We start from the raw sequence: 19666 nt of genomic DNA, 5'->3' as shown, positions 1-19666 counted from the left end.
CATTGAAGAGGACAGACATCCTCCAAAGGTTGATTCCATGGCATAGAGCTTGATCCTGTGGGAGGCCTTGTAGAACCAGGGTGTTCTGTGAGTTGTGAGCTGTGAGGGTTAGTACTGGGCACACCATATTCTGCATGATATGATCTATCAAAAAAGAAACCTTCATGTTGTAAGACAAAAGGATTCACGTCATGGCCAGTGAGGGTGAGCTTTAGAAATACTGCTGTTTCAGGCCCAGTATGGTGGCACATGCCTTTAATCCCAGTATTTGGAAGGCGGAGGCAGGCAGATCTCTGTGAGTTTGAGGTCAGCCTGGTCTACAAAGTGAGTTCCAGGCCATTAAACCACCCTCTTTGTTATGAGAGGCAGAACCTTCAGTGTTTAAGTATGACCATTTGACACCAGGCCAGCCTATGTTTCAGTCCAACTGCCAAGTTACTTAACTGCTCTGTGCCCCGGTTTCCTACCTGATAAAATTGCTAGGATTTAAATAAGTTATATATAAGATTTAGCTGTTATATAATAATACTTCTATTCTGTTTTGTTCATTCAGGAGGTATATGTGAGGTACCCATGTACTAGGTCATTGTTCTAGGTCTTGAGTAGATGACGATTGAGACTCTGTTTTGGGAGCCAGGATCTATGCTGTTCGTGCATGGGGTGAGGTGCGATGGGGTTCCCAGGGAGGGCAGGGCCTAAGCTGGTGAAGGGGGAGTTTACTAGGTACTAGATGTAGGAGGTAGAGTGGGGAGTTCACAGGAGAGTATTCTGTTCCAAGCAGGGGAAGTGTGACACAGTTAGTGATCCCTCCTCACACAAAAAGACCCCTGCGTGGAGCCACAGAGCAAGGGAAAGCAAGATTAGAGAGAGACAGGCAAGTTAGGGACCCTTGCTATGATTTGCACTTTAGGTTCATGACCAGCCCTCCTGTGAGGGACAGTTCCCCGGCTCCAGACTAGGCTTGAAAGGACAACCTTTGCTAACAAACTTCTGGTCACGCTGGGATGCCAGTGGCTATGCCTGAGGAAGCAGCCACCAGAACCTTTCACCTCACCTGGAGGGCATACACCCTTCGGGGGTGGGGGGCTTCCCAAGGCCTGGGTTGCCTGGGCTGAATTATGGGAACCCATGACACTGGGCACCCAGGATGTGTGGGGCGCTGAAACCTGTTTCGGATAAGAGAGTGAGTGAGGCAAAGGGGACGTTAGATGAGGACGAGAAGGGCAGGAGCACATTTCTAAGTTTTCTGGGGCTTGAGAGGGAAATAGGTCAGAACTGTGCTGGTAACCCTTGCAGGAAGCTCTTCTGGGGAGAGAGAGGAAGTAGCAGTTGCTCAAGAAAGAGGTCCCGTCAGCCTCTAGGCCAGCCCAGACCGTGGGTAGCCACAGGGCATCCCACATGTGGCCGGATGGGAGACTTCTCTGAGGTGAGAGACTAGAGCAGAGGACTTCGGACCCCTGACAGAAAGTGTGAGAAATTCAGAGATGAACACAGAGTAGTTTCTGTAAAATCAAAACCCTAGGCTCCCAGTTACCAACTGGAAGGAAATCTGCTCCTACCTCCTGAGACTTTCCACAGAAAGGAAAATACTTCTGGAATGTAAAATGCAAGTCACTTAAGTTTCCTGTGTCTATTGGAAATTGGGGGGACCATCCCCACAGCAGACTGTTGCATAGCTTCACATGTGGACATGGCACCAAGACATGGATACTCACAACCCCATGTACATAGTGTGTGTGTGTGTGTGTGTGTGTGTGTGTGTGTGTATGTATTTATGCGTGTGTGTTTGGATGCAGATATGCATGTGCCATGGGCATGTGAAAGTCAGAGGACAACCTCAGGTGTCTGTTCTCGCCCACCTGTTTGAGACAGGGTCTCTAGTCTTTCACTGCTGCATGCACCAGGCTCACAGGTCCGCCAGTCTCTGGAGATTCTCCTGTCTCTAGCTCCTATCCACTGGAGCACTGGGATTACAGACACGTATGTACATTACTGCGCCCAGCTTTTTCATGGGTTCTGGGGAGTCAAATTCAGGTCCTCACACTGGTATGGTGAGTGCTTTACCCATTGAGCCATCTCTCCAGCCCCCATGTATATTTGTAAACATCTGTCTACATATTGAGGAAATAAAATAATTACCAAACTAATGTAGTTTGGTTTTGCTTTCTTGTTTTTTGTTTTTCTTTTTTATGGAGATGATAGTTTAGGACTAAGCCAAATTAAAAGGGATATAGAAAAATGCAGCAGAAACCTGGTGGAACTTGGATATAGAAAATTGTTAAGGTAGTTAGAAATGGTTTTGGTTTTAGAAGCAGTGGTGCATGCTAAACCTGGGAAATCATAGCGGTTTCAGGTAGACATTCCCTGTGAGGCACAGCACATTCCCACTTCAAATGTTAACATCTAAATTACCTTTAGGTTGAAACAAACACAAACTTGAAATTTGTTGTCCTTGTTTTTTTTTTGGTCTTTTTGAGACAGGGTCTCCCTGTAGCCCCAGCTGTCCTGGAACTCACTATGTAGACCAGGTTAGCCTTGAACTCACAGAGATCCACCTGTCTCTGCCTCCCAAGCTTTGTTTTGTTTTTTTGAGATAGGGTCTCCTATAGCCCAGGCTGACCTCTATCTCACTATGTACTCAAGGATGACTTTGACCTTCTGATTCATCCTGCATCCACCTCCTGAGTGCTGAGATTACAGGAGTAAAGCACAACATCCAGTTTATGTGCTATTGGGAATTCAACCCTGGGCCTTGTGCATGCTGGCCAACACTCTACCCGCCGAGACACATTCCCTGCCCCTGCCTTTACATACTGAAGAGAAAATTACCTAAAGACCTTGTTTTACAAACTTGTGGCCTGATGGTGGGCAACTTGACTTTGTAGCCTGAGATCTGGGATGTTTGCCCTCCTTTCGTAGTGGGGTGGGGAAAGAGGGATGGACGATGACTGGAGAGAGTTTCACAACAAAACCTTTAAACCCTGGTGATGATTAACCTTACCAGTAAACACACTACATAACTCTTTTTTTGTTTTTGTTGTTTTTTGTTTTTATTTATTTATTTTTTTTTTTGATACAGGGTCTCGCTGTGTAACCCTGGCTGGCCTGGAATTCATTATGTAGACCAGGCTAGCCTAGAACTCACAGAGGTCTGCCTGCCTCTGCCTCCCAAGTGCTGGGATTAAAAGTGTACACCACCATACCCTTCTGTCATACTATGTAGTTCTTGAAATGAAATTCATATTGGGTCCAGTGCTTCTGGGATAGTGAAAATCTTTATGTTTTATATTTGCAGTGGTTTCACTGACTTAGTATTTGTAAAGTGCTTCTAACAGTGCCTGACAGTTGTGTCTATGGTTCATCACACTTAAGATGCTACTGGTTGTCAGAGATGTCATCATTTATTGCTTCAAACAAAACAGAAGGGCCACTGCCAGTTAAACCATGATGTGCCATTGGCTGGGACACATCCTATCGCAGAATATTAAGATGTGAAAGATGACGTCTGAGAGTTGGGGAAATATGTTAACTGCTTATCTATAATGTCTTAGATTGGAACCATCCATTGATAAGAAAATGTTTTCGGGGGTTGACACTTCAGACCCAGAAAGTCATGGACAGCTGTTTCCTCTGCTGAGACCCATTGTTGTTTGAAAGAGGAGTTTGCTGTGGCAGCAAGCTGGCATAGACAACAAAATAGTTAAAAACTACAGAAAACAACATCATTTATAGATTCCATTTTTTATTATTATGTTCATTGTGTGTGTGTGTGTGTGTGTGTGTGTGTGTGTGTGTATGGGTGTGTGTGTCCCATAGTGCATGTGTGGAAGTCAGAGGACAACTTGTAAGAGTCTATCCTCTCTTCCTACCATGTGGGTCCTGGGGATCGGACCTAGGTCGTCAGTCCTGACATCGTAAGCACCTTTTCCTGCTCAGCCATTATACCTGCGCAGACTTCATTTCTTTTTGCTGAGCACTTTTGTATCCATTTTCTTATTTAACCTACACGTGCGCATATATTTTAGAAATATATTCTCAGTATAAAATAAAACCACACAGCGCATTTAGTGATAAGCTACTATAACTATATTTTCATGCAGAGTTATTGTATATGAATACAATCACATATTCAAAGTACGTTCAAATAAAACCAAACACCTTGTCATTTCTTCTTTTATTGTGTGTTTGTTTGGTTTTAGGTTTTGTTTTGTTTTTCTGAGATAAGTCTTCCCTATAACCCCAGCTGGTCTGGAACTTGCTATGTAGACCAGGCTGGTTTTGATCTTACAGAGGTCTGCCTGCCCTGCCTCTGCTGGGATTAAAGGCATGGGCCACCATGCCTGACAGCTCTTCTTTTATTGAGACAGGGTCTCATGAAGCTCAGACTGTCCGCCAACTCACAAGGTTAGCTGAAGATGACCTGGAATTCCTGGTTCTTCTGCATTCGCCTCCTGAATGCTGGGATGGCAGGTGTGCAGGAGATTTACATAGTGCTGAGGATGGAGCCCCAGGGTTTCATGCATGCTATGTAAGCATTCTACCCACTGAGCTATGGCTCTAACTACCTTTCCCTTGTTTCTATGGAAGTGTTGTGTTCCGGGCCAAGAAAAGCCAAGCAGAAGGTATAACCCCCCAGACAGAATGTCAATGAGCAGGCCAAAGTCTAATAGTCAGGGCTGTTCTTTTCCTTGTATGACTCATGGGGACCAAAAACAAAAACAAAAACAAAAACAAAAAAAACACCTCACTTCAGCTTCAGGTTCAACACCATTGTCCATTGTTCCCAAAAAGATAGAGTTCAGTGGTTTCCCAGGGAGATGCACTTGGGGGTGCTGGGAATCCAGAGAGCCTAGAAATTGGATCAGCTACCCTCTCCTATTCAAGGGCCAGTTAAGTGCCCCCCAGGTGAAATTCTTGCCTTGAACTTCTTCAAATCACCTTGTAAAACTACAAGCAGCACAGAATCACAGAATCCGTTTTTTGTTTATTTGGTTTTTTGTTTCGTTTTGTTTTGAGACAGGCTCTCCCTGTAGCCCAGCTGGCCCAGAACTTGCTATGTAGACTGGGCTAGCCTTGATCCCACAGAGATCTGCCTGCTTCTGCCTCCTGAGTGCTGGGATTAAAGGCATATGCTACCATGCCCAGCACAGAATCCATTCTTAAAATCCTGAGCCTGATTTTTTGGCTCAGAAAGCCTGGTCAGTAGCTAATGCTACCCTATATTATTATGTTTACATTTTACTACAGGTTGAGCATCCATAATGTGATAATCCCAAGTCTAAAATGCTCTACAAACCAGAAAAATAGTTCAGCAGGTAAAAGCACTTATTGGGCAAGCCTGACCACTTGAATTCAGATCCCTGGAACCCACATAAAAAGCCAGGTAGCAAGCCTCTATAGTCTCAGCACACCTATTGCAGATGTGTGGGTATACTGTAAACTCCAAAAGATAAAATTGCCTGATCAGATAGGATATGTATTTATTTTTTTATTGACTAGTCTCTAAATGTCTAATACCCATTTTTAACTAGCTATCTAAAAATACTGCTTAGGAGGGATGGTATTTATGGTCACCCATCCCTCCAACACCAGGCCTGTTGTGTTTCTCAGAGCCATTTCACAGCCTCCCTTTTTCATCTTCTGAAAGGCATTGCCTATGAAGAACTCCTGCCTGGATGAAGTGGGAGAGCAAGGCTTCAGGGACAGGCCAGGGCCTCCCAGGCTGTGCAGGATAATGCACCCCTGGACACGGCAGGATAATGCTGCCTGTGTGTGCCTGCTGGCTCACCTTTGCTCTTCCTAGGCCACACCCTGGTAAACACACAATGAACCAAGCAGGCCCCACCTTTAAAAACCAGTCAGAGTCAGCTTCTGGGGCTCCCACCCCAATGGCCCGTTCTTCTTCCTTGTGAGGGACCCTGTGTCTGGGTGCCACCTCCGAAAGAAGGCCATTGTGCAGATATGGACGTGCCCTACTTTCCATAGCCTGTGTATGAATTGACTGCTTTCTCATAAACTAAATAGTCATTAGAAACTAAATGTAGATCCAGGAAAGTCTGTTCTTGAGCCCTAGTTGACTGGAAAACTCTCAAAATTGCTGATAATTTCAGGGCTACAAGTGTTGAGTTTTAATACCTGCAGTCCTCCATCTTCCCCAGCAGCTTCTTTGCTTTAAACCTTATTGTTTGGGGTGGGGAAGAGAGAGGGCCAAAAGGAGTTACTCTAAAGAGAAATTAGAGCAAGAGAAGAGGAACAGCTCTTGAGGGGATAAGAAGGCTGGCACCATGGGGAAGTTCCTGTCCCTGTCCAGTCCCCTGCAAGCATGCTAGGCTTCTGCTGCCCAGCCAGGAGTAGAAAGAACAAAGGGGACCCGTGAACATATTGTCGGGGTGATTTCCCCAGAACTGTGACGCGCCCTCATATTTCTGGGACAGTAGTTTGTATCCGGGAGCCCCTGCCTCCCAGCATAGAGTCCTGGAATGGTAACCATGGCCCCACCTTTTCTGCCTGTCCCTGATTCAGTAGCTGTGTTGTTGAAAGGTCTGTTATGACTTTCAGTTGTCACCTGCACAACACCCTTCACCTCTCTGCATGACTGGCTGACAGCCTACCTCTGCTAGGTATTCCCAGGTCAGCCTGGGCTCTGCTGCTGGGTTCCAGCCTCTCCTCCACAGTCTGGGCCCGGGCAGCCTTTCCCCGGAGCTCTGAGTGACTCTGGTCCTCTTCTGCTCTCCCTTGTCCTCCACCCTTGTCTCATCTGAATTTTTTAACGTTTTAAATTAAATGTATCATTATCATCATTATTGTTATTCATTATTATTGAGACAAAGACTCACTATGTAACTGTGACTGGCCTGGAACTCACTAGATAGATCAGATTGGCTGCAAACACATAGAGATTCACCTGCCTCCAAGTGCTGAGATTAAAGGTGCATATCACCACACCCAGTTTAATTTTTTAGGTTAACATACAACTTGGCAGTTTCCTTCCTGCATCTCCATACATATGTGACATTCTATTTTAATCTTACCTATGATATTCCTTCTCTGAGACATTTTTCTCTCCCATCTCCATAGTAAATTGGTTTCTTTTTTGAGCTGGATTGGGGTGGAAAGGCGAATGGTATACTAAAAAGCAGCCAATAAGGAGAAAAGGCAAGAAGCCCTCAAATGTTTTAAGGGTTTTCTCACCAGAAAGTAAAATCCAGATAATACAGAATATGGGCGATGGCTATGAAGACTGAGCTCGCACATGCTGCTCCCACTGCCTGGGAGGTAGAGGAAGAAAAGGGAAGTAGGGAGAAGCATAGACACACATGCAGAGAGCAATGATTCCTGACTAACTGAATATAGAAAATGTGTCTAATCAAAAGCCATCTCAGGGTTGGGTTGGTGGCTCAGTGGTTAAGAGCATTGGCTCCTCTTGCAGAGGACCTGGGTTTGGTTCACAGCACCCACATGGTGGCTAACAACTGTCCATAACTCCAGTTCCAGAGATGCCCTTGTCTGGCCTCTGTGCACATTGCACAACATGGATGTACTTACATTCATGCAGGCAACACAGTCATACACATGAACTACAAATAAATGGAATTTAAAAAAAAAAAACAAACTCCAGTGTTTTAGTCTTTGGTGTTGAGAGGAGGTGGTCATTAGAAAAGATCGTGTGTCTTTCTAATGAGGAATTCCATCCAGAGACAATCTATCATTCAGTTGCCATTTTAGACATGTCAGGCAGAAATAAATACCCCGTGGGTCGCTGAAGAGGCCATATTTGGATGCATCCACAAAGAGAACTGATTTCACTTCCTGCCTTTGCCACTTGCTCTTTGGGAGACCTCTCTTCTCTGCAGCAGGGCCAATGTTAGTCCTTCTCTGGCAAGACTGATTGGAATAGTAAACCAACCCACCACTACAAGTGAAATACCTCACTGCTCCATGGGACAAATGTTCCATGACCTATGATGGGGCAAGGACTTGATAAACCCATCATAAATTGAAAATCTCATAAGTTGGAAATGCATTTAATATATTGTAGCTTAGCAACCTAGTGCTTCTCTGCTGGGCCACAGGAGAGGGAGGAATAGTGAGGTGATTGTTTACCCTATTGATGGTGGGGCTGCCGCAGGCTGCGGCTCACTGCATCTTACTAGTCCAGGAAAAGATTGAAGTTGGAAGTATGATTTCTTCTGAATGAAAATAATTTTCATAATTGTAAAGTAAAATCAAAACAAAAACTGTGTGTCAAGCATTGTAAACTGAGTCCATCTGTAGTAACCACTCGGCCACATTCTTGGTTCCTGTTGCAAAGAGAAGACTGGAAGATGAGTGAAGAAAGACTTGAGGGTGTGTAGCTCAGTTGGTAGAGTGCTTGCCTGGCATGCAGGAGGCCCTGGGTTCCCTCCCCAGCACTGCACAAAGCTGGCATGAAATTACAGGCGTGTACATCATGCCTGTAATCTCAGCACTCAGGAGCTACAGACAGGAGGATAAGAAGTTCAAGGTCATCCTCAGCTACATAGTGAGTTTGAGTTCAGCTTGGGTTACATGAGACTCAGGGGAGGCCGTGGGGATGGAGGGAAGGAACAGAGAGAAATAAGAACCAGGGTGGTAAGCTCCTTCCAGGGTCCGTGATACAGTGATATCTGGGACAGAAAGCCAGTGGTTGCAGCAGGGAGCCCTCTGATCCTGGGGAGTGACTGGTACTAAGAGGAAGAAGCAGCCTCTGGGGCAGCAGGGAGCCCTGTGAGACAGAAAGGAGGCAGTTGGACCAGAGGCAACATGGGTTTCCTTGAGCATCTGTACAAGGTAACACACTATGGCATCACGCTCCTTTCTCTTTTTCTTTGTAGATGTTAAATAACCTCTTACCATTGGCCTACGGTTTTGTTCAATCGTGCTTATCTTTTTTAAAGAGAAAATATCATTTTTGCCTTTCTTGAGTTAGTGGACATTGATGGGGGTTCAAAACTTAACCAGCCCACAAGCCTGCAGGTTGCTTACTTGGGACCTTGGCATTCTGCACAGAGAATCTTTGTGGGTAGCCAGAAACCTAGAGGAGGAAGGATGGGGAAAGAGTACCCTGGGCTGTATCTAGTTGGACTTAGACCACGGGCATTCCATGGGAGCCCAGTGAATCAGGCTGTGGCTAGTGCTTTTCCTCTCTGCTTGCTGCAGAGGAACAAGGAGTGGTGAGGTCCGTGGTAATTTTGCAGAATTGATGTTGTGTGCGGTTCTGGGAAAGCCAGATATATCATATGGACAGTTTCCCTCTGCTAGACTGCATGGGTGGCAAACCTTATAGAACCTCTTTCTACAGCTTGAGCCTGTGGCATGGTCTACTTTTCCTGTGGTGGCTTCCTCTTGGCTGAGTTTTGAAGGTTGCTTTCCCCTCAGAGGCTCTTAGACTTTGTTCTTAACAAGGCATCTGTGTCAGACAAAACAAAGCAACTTCATAAATGTTACCAGTGAAACTGAATATGGCTTCCACCTTGTTCTTTCCAGGGCTCTTGTCTCCCAGTGAACCTCTGCTTCTGTGTGCTCATGATAGCTTTGATAGCTGAGCAGCTGGTCTTTCTAGATAGCCATATTAAGGATTTTTCCTGCTTTGTCTAATACCCCAAGTGGTGAGTTTACAGGGTGGGGGCAGGGCTGAGTCTTCTGCTCCGTTCAGTGCTCACTGTACCAGCCTAGTACCTCTCAGAGGACATGAAGTGTTGATGGCAAGGGACAGTATTCTAATATCTTGTCTCTTATTTGCCATATGTATGTATCAGCTTTTTTTGCCCTGATGAGCATAGGTTATGATGAATGCCTTTCTTCTTATTTCTCCTGGAAAATTCAAATTATTTTAATTTTAATTAATGTATTTATTATGTGTATGAGTGTTTTGCCTGCATGTATGTAAGTGCACTGCATGCATGCAGTGCCAGAGGAGGCCAGAAGTGGGTGTTGAATCCCCTGGAACTGAAGTTATAAACAGTTGTTAGCCTCCATGTGGGTGCTGGGAACCAAACCTGAGTCCCTTGCAAAAGCAACCACTGCTCTTAAGTGTTGAGCCATTTCTCTGGCCCCCTCAAATTATTTTAGATTTACCTTGAAGGTCATCTCTTCAGCCCATCCCAGGATAATGCCACACGTCTCAACATGGCATTTTGTCTGTGTAGTTTTATTATTATTATTATTATTATTATTATTATTATTATTAGAAACAGAGTCTTGTTATATAGTCCAGAGTGGCCTGGAACTTATGATCCTCCTGCCTCAGCCTCCAATGTGCTGGGATTACAGCCATGGACCACCATGTTCAGCTTCATATGTGTTTATGAGTTCACTATTACTGATGCATTGAATCACATTTGGTGTCCTTCAGTGAACTTTGAGCTCCCAAGTGAAGACACTTCAGCCCCAGGAATGGGCCATAGCTAAACACACTCTGCAGCCCAGAGCTTTTAGAGGCCTCCTCTAATACAAAGCTGAGCACCCCCAATGGGTCTAGTTCAAGGCCTCGAATGCCATGGAGTCAGATGAGGCCCTGCATATTCTGTGATCATGAGCAAGATGGACTGCCCACATCCTGGTTAGTGACAGTCATCTCAGTGTGTCATATCTTATGAATGTGATGTGGCCATCAAGAAATGTATGGAAGAAAATGATTTCAGATGACTTCTAGGTGTGGCCATGTGCCCTGGTATAGTGCGAGGCATAGTCTCTTCACTTCTGGGGTCTGCTATATGATTTTCAAAACAAGTCCGAAAAGCTTCTTTCTTTTTTATTCCACTGACAAGTTGACAAAACAAATTTTAGGTATGAGAGACGGTCCTCCGTGCAGGGCTGAATCAGCGTTCTCTCCCAGGCTTTGCATGTGTGCTGCTTTCTGTGATTCTCATGGCAATGCAGTGAAGTGAGCCTCATTTCTCCCATCTTACAAATGAAAAAAGGGGAATAGAGATGTGGCTCAGTTGGTAGAGTGCTTACCTGTTTGAAGCCCTGGGTTCAAGTCCTAGCTCAATAACCGAGGCATGGTGGTGCATACCTGTAATCTCAACACCCAAGAAGTAGAGGCAGGAGGATTAGAAGCTCCAGATCATCCTTGGCTACATAGTGAGTTTGAGACCAGCCTGAGCTATGTGAGACCCAATCATAAACAAACAAACAAACAAACAAACAAACAAATGCTTCTGCATCAGACCTGGGTGACTTCCCCACGTACCTGTAGGTGGCAAGGCTGGAACTTGAGCCCAGGTTACAATGACAAAGGCTTCACCTGTGCCCTTTCTGCTGCATTTCATTTAGGGAGTAGTTGAGAAATTAGCAGTTTTTAAAATTTATTTATGATTTTTTTTAAGCAACCAAGAGAATATGAACTATTCTCATCTGTCGTGTTTTGTCCGCAGGGAAGCAAAGGAGCCTACCGGTACCACTGGCAGAGTCACAATGTCAAGCACAGTGGCGTGGATGACATGGTGCTGCTCTCGAAGATCACAGAGAGCTCAATCGTGGAGAACCTCAAGAAGAGATACATGGACGACTATATCTTTGTATCCTTTATCCGGTGCTTTGCACACCCCGGGATGTGACAGTTTTCACAGTAGAACCTAGCTCTCTGCCCTGTGTTCAGGCCTCCTGAAAGTCTGAGCTGATAAAACCGCTCTCAGTGTTTTCCCTTTCAGAACCAGGGAGCCGCACTTTTCTACTCGCTTGGTTTAGGTTGTACAAAGGGCAGAGATGGAGCTAAAGCACTTTCCTGGCATTTTGTGAGGTCAAGATACAGCTCTGTTACTGTAGCGCCTTTGAGCTACAGCAGCCCACATGTGGTGTCTAAGACCTCTGCTGTTTCCAGAGAAAGTCCTGGTCTGCAGACCTAGCTGAAGCATATCCTGGTGGCAGTAGAGATGCTTTGGTCCAGACTTCAAAGGTTTAAGATCGCCTCATGGAAAAGCAATTTCCCCAGACTTTCTGAATCTTTATATTTACTAAAGGAAACCGGAGAAGGGATGATCAGCTATTGAAAATACCTGGTATTCCCAAGTTGTTCTTCCTGTTTTAATTTTAGCTCTCCACATGCCATTTTATAATAATACAGGATGGGGCCGGTGAGATGGTGAAGGTGCTTGGTAAAGATGTTTGCCACCAAGCTGAACAACCTGGGTTTGTTTCTGGAAACCCCCACTGTGCAAGGAAAGAACTGACTCCATAAGTTGTCCTCTGACCTTTGCATATGCACAGTGGTACAGATGCACCCGTACACATACATGCACACATAAATAATAACTATAAACATCAGAAATTAAAGCAGGGTAAAAGTTTGATGGAACTGTGTGTTGACTTCATGGTAAATAAGGAACTGTGGTATCTGAGTGAATTCCTGCAAGATTCAGGAATTTTGTTTGGGACAGCTCTGTGAAGATGGTGCCACTAAACTGGCAGATCGGATTAGGAACACCTTTGTTTTTCTTTTTAGATTTATTATTTTTATTTATATGTATCTTGTGTGTCTGTCTGTGCACATACCATTTGGGTGAGATTTCTAAGCAAAAGATCAAATAGCAGTAGATAGCCAACATCAAATGGGTACTTACAAACATCCAGCAGAAACTGACTGGGGAATTTTAGGCAGTCAGAGTTCCTGATTGAGATTTTCTCTCCATTGATGATCTTCCCAAGACTGAACCTCTGGCTCCTGGCCCCCACTGCAGGCATTTTTTTATATCACGAGATAAACAGTACTATAAATAATAGTAACCTCCATTGGAAATAGTTTTCCTTCTAGCTGTCCTCAAGGGCGTGGTGTTTTTAACACTCTCTGTTGTTTACAGCCTCCTTCTCCCCACTACAGAGGCAGGAGACTAGCCTGACCCAGGCCTGGGAATTTTGGAGGACACTTGACATAAACATGCTTAGGTCTTGAAGTGGGGAGACAAGCAACTCTACTGCTAGACCCAGCTTCTCAGTGAGCTCAAACAGCACATGACAATTTACCAATATACTGTACACTACAATATTACATTATTGTTAACTTACAGTCACAACTTCTTGATCAGCAATAGCCTGAAGCTTGCAGACAAATCGCGCCCACCACCATTTCTGTACATGACACTTCCCTGGACACAAGTGTACTCCTTAGATGACTGATTATGCCACTTTTGTAGTAGAGTAGCCAAACTAAGTAGTTGAAACAGAGCATCTGACCCATGCTAAAGTAATTACTTTCTATTTACAGAGCCAACTTAGTGACCCTCACACCATATACCTGCTCAGTTTCCTTTAATTTTCCTTTAATATGAAAACATCTGTACATACTTTTACTTTTTTCATCTCAACTACTCAAACAAAGTAAAATTTGCTTATCTGGATTTATCACCATCAAAAAATTTTCATGTGTATGACAGACACCATGATATACTGAAACTGGCAGATAAGATTAGGATCACCTTTTTTTAGATTGAAAAAAAGTATTTGTATGCATGTCTGTCTGTGAGTGCATGCATCATGTGATTACAGTGCCTGCAGAGGCCAGAAGAGGGCATCAAATCCCCTAGAACTGGAGTTATAAGTGATTGTGAGCTGCCAATGTGGGTGCTAGGAGCTGAACTTTGGTCCTCTACAAGAGCAGCAAGTACTTTTAACCTCTGAGTCATCTCTCTAAGCCTGGCAGATAAGGTTGAGAGGAGCTGGATATGAGATGTAGCTCTAGAGGTGACTTGGCATGGATCTGGTGACCTTCATAAGCAGTGTGATCTGTGTCTCAGCATCCTTGTCTATAAAAAGGGAGCAATAACTAAATCTCCCAAATGAGGCTTTTGTTAGTGAAATGAAGTAATGAGCTCAATGTGTACACAGTAAGCATTAGTTATGCTATAACTCAGATTTGTACACAGCAAGTGTTAGTTATGTTGTAACTCAGATGTGTACACAGCAAGCGTTAGTTATGTTGTAACTCAGATGTGTATACAACAAGCATTGATTATGTTATAGCTCAGATGAGAGCAGAGACATGGTTCTTCTCATAGTTCTGAATTATTTTCCAAAAATTTAATTGTGTAGTTGCTTACTATAGATTCAAATAGATTCCACCATAGAAACTGTCTTAATATATAGAGAAAGGGTTTCATATTGCCAACATTGACCTCAAACTTACTGTATATCCAAGGATGCCCTTGAACTTCTGATCCTGCCTCCACCTGGGTTTATGTGTGTTCATCACACCTGCTTCATGCAGTGCTGGGGATTGAACCCAGGGTTTTGTGCATGCTAGGCAAGCACTCTACCAACTGATCTACATCCAAGCCCTAGCCACTGTTTTAAGTGGCAGATCAAAAGCTTTGGAATGGAGCCGGGCATGGTGGCGCATGCCTGTAGTCCCAGCACTTGGGAGGCAGAGGCGGTGGATCTCTGTGAGTTCAAGGCCAGCCTGGTCTACAAAGTGAGTTCCAGGACAGCTGGGCTACAGAGAGACCCTGCTTCAAAAAGACCAAGAAAAAAAAGCTTTCGAATGTAGGCTTGGTTTTTGCATTATTTACACAAAAATGTAGGGTTTTTTTTGTGTGTGTTATTGTTGTTTGCCTATTTGCTTGTTTGGCGTGCATGTCTGTTTTTCCTATGCAAACTTGTTCGTGATGGTGTATATACTCATGAGCATGCATATAGAGGCCAGAGGAGGACATTTGGTGTCTTCCTCTTCCACTCTTCACCTTATTTTTTGTTATTTATTAATTTTTATTTTTATGTGAATGAGTGTTTTGTCTGCATGTATGTAAGTTCATCTGTATGTGAAATACCTGCAGAGGCCAAAAGAGGGTGTCAAATCTCCTGATACTGGAGGTAGGGGTAGTTGTTAGCTGCCATTTGGGTGTACCTGGCCCTGCATGTATGTATATGTACCACATGTGTGCAGTGCCTGAAGAGGCCAAAAGAGGGTGTCAGATTCCCAGGAATACAATTACAGATGGTTGTGAGCTACCTGATGGCTGCTAGGACCTGAACCTGGGTTGTCTGCAAGAACAGTAAGTGTTTTTAACTGCTGCACTCTCTCTCTAGCCTCTGTATGTCATTTTTTAAGACAGAGTCTCTCACGGAATCTGGAGCTTATTGTTTTGGCTAGACTGGTTGGCCACGGAGCTCTCAGGATCCATCCATCTCCATTTCCCCAACACTAGGGTTACAGGCTTGTGCAACCATGCCTGGATTTTACATGTGTGCTGGGGATTTGAACTTGGGTCTTCTTGCTTTCACAGCAGTGATTCTTACCCACTGAGCCATCTCCCAGCCTCTTAGAAATTTTGTTTTTAATAAGCTGGATGAAAAATGATAATTAATGGCAGTCATTGCCCACAATCAGTCCATCTTCAACTCAGACAGCCTTACTCTGGGAGGACTGTTTACTTAGAAGACCCCAGAAGCTCTTTGCAAACAGACACCATGACTATATAGCAAGAACAAATTGCACAAGCCCTTTCAAGTCATACATGGTCATTTAACATGACTTATGAGATGCAAGTGACACAAATCACTGCAAATCACACCGGCTAGGGTTGAGTTCCCGTGATCTCTTAGCACATGGCTTTCTCTCCCACACACATACACATACACACATGCACTTTCTTGCTGTTTACTTTGAAGAAGAATACATCAGCCCTCATCATGTATTTTTTTTGCTGCCCTGTACAATTCTTGGCACTAAACGCATTGTATTGAGTGTTCGCTGGAAATCTGTTGACTGTCAAGACTTTTTAAATTCAGGCAGCAGGGTTTTTAAATGACTCACTTGGGGGGGGGAGGCAATGAAGCCCTTTGGGTCAATAACTGACTAATGTGCCTTCTCCCAAGGAAATGAGTTACTAACCACGAACGACTTTATGTTTAGACTTCTCTACCCTCTTGGTATATGGGAAGTTCTGAATTAATGTGCTTTCTAGTAGCAGCAGGGCGGGAGGGTCACTTTTGGCTTGAAGGAGGCCTGGTGGTGCTGACAAAAGCTTCTAAGATACGACTTAGTGTCTGCCTCCCCATCTTTTCCTCTGATAAGTGATCACAGCCTCCTGTAGCACTTCAGTCTCAGCATAATACATGGCATAGCATCCTGTTGGGTTTTCTTTGTTTCTTCTGTGTTTGTTAAGGCAAAAGAGACATTTATACATAATTGCTCTTTTTTCCTCTCTACCCTTCATACTAGCACACTGTTTTGTATCAAAGGTCAGCATTTAGAGCAATCGATTGCTAATGCATGTAGACTAAATGCACAACTCCTTCGTTCTCCATTAGGAAAAAGAAAATCCACTTAGAAAACACTGGCATTGTCTGACCAATAAAGCCCTGTGTTTTTGAGCTGTTTATCTTGAGGCAGGGAAAGCTGAGTTTACCGTCCCCTTGTCGAACTCACCAAGACAGTTGCCACATTCCTTACAATTACTTTCTAAAATATATGAAGGAAAAACTAATTAAGTTTAAAAAGGAGGAACACATTGCAGCACTCTCCACCACCCTTGGCCAGACATCAGTTCCAGCCTTTTGGCTGATGAAAGTAATTCCCATGCAGAGTACTTCATACTGGTCCGATCCAGCTGTCTCCAAGCTTGTTTTTCCTCAAAGACTACACTTAAACGTGTTTGGCATTTTAAATCCTTTATTGAGGAGTTCAGACTGTCCTGCCAGAATGATGGGAGCTTGAGGAAGCATATGCAGTCATTCAGAGTGGGGCTTGGCCCGCAGCAACCAGTTCTTGCAGAGGGGACAGTGTGCTGGGTGAGACATTGGTCTGGTCACTGGAGCCAAGGACTTGAGTTCTGGCTCACGCCTTCTCCGGATACACGACTTTAGGTGGTGACCTCGCCGTCCTTCACTTTCCCCGTGATAAAAGCAGGGAGGTTGGCCCGTCCCTGTAGGGTGTTTGGGGGAATATACTATTACAGTGCGCTTAGCTTTGCCTAATAAGACCATTCAGGAAAGATTTGGCGGGCTGGGCATGCCACTTAGTTGGTCAGTGCCTACCCAGCATGCATGAAGCCCTGGGTTCAGTCCCAACACCAAATAAACTGAATGTGGTGATGCACACCCATAATCCCAGGAGGTAGAGGCAGGATGATAAGGACTTAAAGATCATTCTTGGCTACATATTAAGTTTGAGTCCAGCCAAAGCTACATGAGACCCTGTCTCAGAATAAATGAATAAGTTACAGAGAGGGCTCAGCATTTAAGAGCACTTGCTGCTCTTCCAGAAGACCTAAGTTTGGGTCCTAGCACCCACTTTGGGTGGCTCACAACACCTGTAACTCCAAGTCCAGGGAGACCTGGCACTTACTTCTGGCCTCCTTGGGTACCTGCACAAGCTCAGACACATGTAAATAAAAATGAATCTGTTAAAAATAAACCAAATATACAAAAGTGTACAACTGCATGCCAGAAAAAAGTCTATTTTAACACTAGATGTGTCAGAAGAAAATAGTGTAAAACCAAAGAATAGTCTTTTATATGGAATGAATTGAGCTTTGTACATATATTTTTTAAAAGTATTTATTATTTATTATTTTTATTTTATGTGTATGCGTGTATTGCCTGCATGTATATAAGTGCACCCATGTCATACAATGCCCGCGGAGGACAGAAGAGGCTGTCTGGAACTGGAGTTAAGGACAGTTGTTAGCTGCGATGTGGGTGCTGGGATTTGAACCCGGGTCTTCTGCAAGAACAACCAGTGTTCTTAACTGCTGAGCCATCTCTCCAGCCCCATTTTATATTTTTACTTTATTATTATTATTGTGGTGATGTGAGGAATGTACAGACAGAGATCAGAAGTCAGTTCTCTCCTTCCACCTTTACATGGGTTCTAGGGATCAAACTCAGATCATCAAGTTTCGTGGGAAGTACCTTGACCTTCTGAGCCGTCTCGCTGGCTCATGAGCTTTATGAAAAATTCAATGTATTCTTTTTTTTTCATTCAAGCTGCAGGTTAATGAACATTCATAGATACATGTACAAACATCTGGGAACCAGTCAGTTAAAGATCTAGCATGTCCCTTCTGACTCTCGGGCTATTGAGTGAGATGCCCCTCCCTCCTGCTTTTTGTTATCATGGCTGCATATCTACTTTCATTTTGAAAATTAACCTTAAGCTGAAAATTAATGTGGGTGGAGACAATGATCCTGACCCACCTCCCAGAGGCACACCTGAATTATGTAGTAGGAGTGAGAGGGAGTATTGTAGGCCTTACCTGGAGTTCCTCCTCGACTGGAGCCCCTAGGTTCTCTGGATATTAACTGAGGTCTCTTCAGATCCAACCAGGGAGAAAAGGCAAAATTGTTTAGATAAACCATTAAGTCAGTGTCTAGCCTGAAATAACTAAAATGTGTTTGTTTCTTCTAATTCTAAAATCCTGTCAGTCCTGATATAGGTAAGCTCACAGGTACTCAGCATAGAATCAAGACACATCGCTCATTTCAAACCAGACTTTATTCTTCATCCACCTTCCGAAATAATGATGCCCTTGAAGACCCTGATGGGAAATTTAAGGGGGCAGTGATGATTCCCTCTCATTCTCTCCTGAGCCATTGGCTCAGCATTGGTCTAGAATCTTCCAAAATAGGGTTTTTTTTTCTCCCCCCTTTCCTCTGAATGTCTCTTAAACCATACTGTTACCAGAATTAATATAATCTACTCAGTGAAAAATCAAGAATTCATGAGCTATCTCTTAATAGAGCATATTAATAATAGTCTAAAAATGTTGATTATGTTTGCAGCTCATATGAACCCGAGTTCATATTTATTGGGTAGCCAAGAGCTGGATGAGTGGGGGGTGGGGGGGCCTGGAGACTTTGGCTCACATCTCACATCCTCAGGGCATTCTTTATTTCCATCTGTGTGCAGTGATCAGTTGACACTATTCCCACTATTTAAGGTGGCATTGACAGTATTCTCTTTACAGCTAAGGGAAGTGGCACGCTCCTCCATGGAAGGACCCTGTCTTCCAAGGTTGTTTTCACACAGAGATGAATGCACCTGGAGAGGATGATTTAAGCACCCTAAGAATTGTTACATCTGTTGAGCATGAGATCCCAAATGAGAGGCAGAACTTATTTGTTCAATTTTGATTGGGTCCTTACCATGTAGGAAGGATTCTAGGGGCTGGAGAGATAGCTCAGCTGTTAGGAGCACTGGCTGCTCTTGCAGAGGACCTGGGTTCAATTCCCAGCACCCACATGGCAGCTACCAACCCTCTGTAACTCCAGTTCCAGGGGATCCAACACCCTCTTCTGAATCCCATGGGCATTGCACGCATGGGTACACTTACACACATGCAGGCAATACATTCTCCACCCTGCATGAGCCCCTTGCATTGTTAATTTAAGGCTCATAGATAAAACAGAGTGCCCAGCTGTGTCCAGCTAAGCAAGCAACATTTCAACATAAGTGTGTCCCAAATATTACTATGGACGTACTTATAATTTAGACATTATTCGTTGTTTACCCAGTGTTCAAATTTAATGAGGTATTCTGTATTTTTATTTACTAAATCTGACAACTCAGCTAATAGCAATGACAGTGCTTGCTAGTTAGAGAAAGGTGTCACTCATGCCTCTCCCCCATCCCCACCTCCACAAGGTCTATAGCCTAGGCTGGCCTTGAACTCTTGATGTAGCTGACCTCAAACTTCTGATTCTCCTACCTCCA

General features: G+C 44.1%; 1 protein-coding gene across 1 annotated transcript in view; it reads left to right on the top strand.

The window, feature by feature from the left end:
• Window positions 1–19666, top strand: part of Myo1e (myosin IE) — a 242198-nt gene that overhangs the window by 81786 nt on the left and 140746 nt on the right. Inside the window, exon 2 of the mRNA XM_008836873.3 lies at window positions 11397–11540. Coding sequence (XP_008835095.1) covers window positions 11397–11540 — 144 coding nt within the window. The remainder of the gene's footprint in view (window positions 1–11396; window positions 11541–19666) is intronic.

This window comes from Nannospalax galili, unplaced genomic scaffold (assembly GCF_000622305.1).
Source record: "Nannospalax galili isolate Female #2095 unplaced genomic scaffold, S.galili_v1.0 scaffold117, whole genome shotgun sequence".
Taxonomy (NCBI): Eukaryota; Metazoa; Chordata; class Mammalia; order Rodentia; family Spalacidae; genus Nannospalax; species Nannospalax galili.
The sequence above is the reverse complement of the archived record's forward strand: the minus strand, read 5'-3'. Positions and strand labels throughout refer to the sequence as shown.